The following is a 4,747-nucleotide window of genomic DNA, read 5'->3' as shown; positions in this document are numbered from 1 at the left end:
ATGGCAAATCTCAACACCAGTTTTAAGGAAGACTTCATTTTAGTGGGCTTTTCAGACTGGCCTCAACTGGAAGTTTTCCTTTTTATCTTTATTTTGATTTTCTACTTTCTTACTCTTTTTGGTAACACCTCCATCATAGCTCTTTATCAACTGGACATGCGACTACACATGCCCATGTACTTTTTCCTCTGTCATCTGTCCTTCTTGGACCTCTGCTACATCACCAGCACTGTGCCCCAGCTTCTAATCAACCTTCAGAAACTTGACCGGACCATCAGATACGGAAGATGTGTGGCCCAGCTTTTCATCTTCCTTGGCCTGGCCTCCACTGAGTGTTTGCTTCTGGTGGTGATGGCATTTGACCGCTATGCTGCTGTATGTCATCCACTTCAATATGCCACCATTATGCACCCTCGTCTCTGTCAGACATTGGCTATGATATCTTGGATGGTAGGCTTCATAAATTCTTTGATTCAAACAGGTCTCATGATGGTTTTGCCACTCTGTGGCCACCAGCTGAACCATTTCTTCTGTGAGATGCCTGCATTTCTGAAGTTGGCTTGTGAGGACACAGAAGGAACGGAAGCCAAGATGTTTGTGGCTCGTGGCATAATCTTGGTCGTTCCTGCTGTACTGATTTTAGGTTCCTATGTATGCATTGCTCAGGCAGTCATGCGGGTTAAGTCAATGTCTAGACGCAAAAAGGCTTTTGGAACTTGTGGGTCTCACCTTTTAGTAGTTTCGTTTTTTTATGGCTCAGCCATATATACATACCTCCAACCCATCCACAGTTATTCTGAAGGTGAGGGAAAATTTGTTGCCCTTTTCTATACAATCATTACCCCCATTCTCAATCCTTTGATTTATACCTTAAGGAACAAGGATGTGAAGGGAGCTCTGAGCAAGGTATTAGGAAAAGGAAGAGACTAGAGGTAGAAGAAAGGGGAACCAAATTTTCCCTAATATTTTCATACTCCCCAAATGACTACAATGGCTAGGGCTGGGTCAGCCTGAAGCCAGGAGCCAAAATCATTGTCTTACGCAGGTGGTTAGTGTCCACACTCTGCTATTACGTTCCACTGCTTTTTCCAGACCATGAGCAGGCAGCTATATCGGAAGTGAAGCCTGAGAGTCAAAACAGTTTCCATGTGAGATATTGGCAGCACAGGCAGCAGCTTTACCTGCAATGCCAACAATGTTCTGATACTCCCTATTTATACACGGTCAAACTCATGTTATAAAGATTTAAATCACCAGGTTCACGTAATAAATATGATGTTAAGGTGATATCTGAAGTTTTCTATATTCTTAAATCTAAATTTAGTGAGCTACTGATACACACATAGCAATCTTTTTGCAAGTATGTTTTCATGGTAGATAGAGGTCATCTATGTAGGTTCCTATACTCTGTGTCTTCCTTGAAGTTTTCTCATGTCGATGGTGGCTACATGATCATTGCAGGTCGTAAGTGCCGTTAGTCTTTCAATATCATTGGAATACTTCCAAATTCTCAGTTGCCCATCCAAGAGAGGAAGTTAGACATGCGCTGTGAATTAGCATTTAAACTCTTGGCACCTATGTCCTTTGCGTTTTAAAGCCCCATTAGCTACTAGTTGAAACCTGGATGCTGTATGTGTTTACCTGCTAAACCACCTGCATGAGATTTGGGTTAAGAAATAAGGATTGATAGAATACTTGAAGGGAAAGATGTGGAGGACTTAGGATAAAGCATTTCATCCTGGACTGGTTTTTCATACGAAAAGTGAAGGGATAATTTAACCAGACAAAAATAATATGTGCTTAGAGCATTTTTATTACTACAGGCTCTAAACACTGTTGGGTTATATATATGTTTTGAAAAATGAAAATCTCAGAAGACAAAATGCTGCTTGTACATTTATGTGTATTTCATGGTATTTAAGTGTATTTCAATAAAACGATTTTTTGTTTTTATTTATTTTTAAATTTATTATTTCCCATGGTACATTTTGTATGTATAGGGGTTTCCCCTTTGCTCTCTCTATTTTCCCATCCTACCGCTTTGCTCATGTTATTGCAGAAACACAGTCCTTGAGTAACATTTACAAGTTCAACAGTTTTCTATTTAAGTACATTATGGAATTGCAGGTATAGACAAGGACAAGAAACAAAATGATTTTGAAAAGTTAATGAAAAATATGTATTGTGAAAACGTGTTATTTGCAAAATATTGGCATCAAAATAAAAAATGAATAAAGATTTCATTAATTTTACTATTATCATGTGTACTTAAAATTTGCAAGATTATCTCAGAGATAATTGTCCATTTTTGCTGCATTTACTCAACATGAATGGAGGTAATAATTACACCACCGAGACAAAACTCAGAAATAAAAGATATTAAAGTTGGAAAGAGGAAATAGAATTTTCTCTGCTTGAAGATGATACACTCTCACTTTCAAAGCATTCTACAGATACCATTCAAATGATCAGGGCAAGTAAATACATTCAGTAAAGTTACAGGACTGAAAATCACCATGCTGAAATTATAAATTAAACAAACTATCCTAAAAATAAATCTGGAGGCAAATTCTATTTTCAGGAAAATGATAAAGGAAAGTCTGTAGGAATAAATGTAACTGAGGAGGTGAAACATGTTTACATTAAAAAATAATGATGAAATAATTTTTTGCAGAAACAGATATTCTTTTTTACTTTTTATGATGTTTACATAGCCAATTGGGGTGGGAGAAGTTCTGGCTCCTGGCTTCGGATTGGCTCAGCACTGGGCATTGCGACTACTTGTCCTATTACTAGGACGATGCACAAACAAGATATCTTTTTATTCATCACACAATTTGCAAAGCAGTGACTGCCATACTTGTTCAATGATTATCTTTGATGAGATTGAGGAAAAACTTCAAATAAATGACTAAAAGTTCCTTTTTGATTTTCAGTTTCTCAAAACACGACTTATTCTGACATCATCCTTCCTTATGCCAAAACTGACACTGTTGAACAGTAGAAGGTCCAAGTGTGTTGTTCTCCTGCCCTTACTGATTTCTCATTGCATAATTTTAGATGTGTCTGAAATATGTCCCTTTTGAAATACAAAATAAAACAATGGAGTCTTTATTCCACACCATGCATTTAAAAATACATACATTAATTATCCAGGTGAACAGGACCAATATGTTCTTTTTATATCTCATGGAAGTGGATATTCCACATTGAAATTCTTATATTTCATTACTATTATCCAAAACAATTTATTATAAATCTTAATGAATCCACTCTATAGGACCTTATGCTTTATGTGAGTGCTGTCATCACAATACTGAATGCAAAGCTGTTTAAGAAAAGTACAAAAACCCAATCCCCACTTGTCAATAAATAACTAGAAACAGCAAATGATTATAGTTTGTCAGGCAGTAGGGCAGTACACTGCACACTACCATGTGCACAGCACATAACTATACCGGGTGTAAGTTCCTGCATCCAGTATTGGACAACTCTTTTATAACATCTTATTATTTAAAATACAGAATGTTTTCTTGAAAAAAAATAAGAATATGCTTTGAGAAAATACATTTATGCATACATTTCATATATTACATATCATTTATATTTTTTGTTCAGTGGAACTTTTAGTGAAAGTAACATGTGCCACTTTCACAATGAAATTAAAGTATTTCTAAAATTCCAGTCATTCAGATATTACTTTCCTCAAAAGATTACAACTCTAAAAATATAACATCTTTTCAAAGGTTGTAAGCCATTTAATGATTGTTCATTATTAATTTCTAGAGGTATTTATTATGCAGGACAATGAGGAATAATAGGACAATCTCACATTTTATTTCTTCTCCAACCACATTTCTTTGTCCAAATTGAATTTTTACCTATTAAAAAATAACTTCTAGATAAACAGAATAGAATGTGGTAGTAATGATTTAACATCAGGATATAGAAACATGGGCCATACCTTCACTTCGTAACTGTGACATAGAATTGCCTGTTACTTAACTCTTAGTTTCAGTATAAATTAGAAGAAATTATAACAAAACGATTCATAGGGATACTATCCTTTGGCATGAATCAATCACGTAATTGGAGTGAAATGGTAGTGGTAGAATTTCAAGAACGCACTTTATTAACATATTAAGTGTTTAACATGGATTTTCACATTCTTCTGTCTCTTGAATTTGTCCCTGTGGAAAAAAAATCTTACATTATCTTTCTTGTTTGTTTCTGTCACCCTAATTTTTAAAAATATTTATTTATTTTAATTGGAAAGGCAGATTAAACAGCGAGAATGATCTTCCATCTGCTGGTTCACTCCCAAAGTGGCCACAACGGCTGGAGCTGAGGCGATCTGAAGCCAGGAGACAGGAGTTTCTGCTGGGTCTCTCACATGGGTGCAGGGTCCTACTGCTTTGGGCCATCCTTCCCTGCTTTCCCAGGTTTAAGGCAGGGAGCTGGTCAGGAAGTGAAGCAGTGGGGATACAAACTGGCATCTATATGGGATCCTGGTGCATGCCGGGCCCCCGTCACCGTAATTTATTATCTGTTCTCTTCTACTTTACTTACTGTTGGTTTATTATTTACAAGCTCATTTTTGAAATTCTCTTCTTGAATGAAAAACATCTAGTATATGACAGTGAGAATCAGTGAAGGTAATTGATGCTGATTCCTCTTAGTGCTGTCTTAATGATTCTGATACTTTTTCAAGTAATAAATGTCATTAATCAGTGAAACTTGACACAAT

At 36.1% G+C, this 4,747-nt stretch overlaps 1 protein-coding gene across 1 annotated transcript; it reads left to right on the top strand.

Annotated features, from left to right (window-relative positions):
• Positions 1 to 930, top strand: LOC101524559 (olfactory receptor 2Y1-like). Its single transcript, XM_004586171.2, has one exon. The coding sequence runs from the start codon at positions 1 to 3 to the stop codon at positions 928 to 930; it is 930 nt and encodes a 309-aa protein (XP_004586228.2).
• The last annotated feature ends 3,817 nt before the right edge of the window (positions 931 to 4,747 follow it).

The sequence above is a fragment of the Ochotona princeps genome, chromosome 28 (assembly GCF_030435755.1).
Source record: "Ochotona princeps isolate mOchPri1 chromosome 28, mOchPri1.hap1, whole genome shotgun sequence".
Taxonomy (NCBI): domain Eukaryota; kingdom Metazoa; phylum Chordata; class Mammalia; order Lagomorpha; family Ochotonidae; genus Ochotona; species Ochotona princeps.
This window is presented reverse-complemented; position numbering and strand designations above follow the sequence as displayed.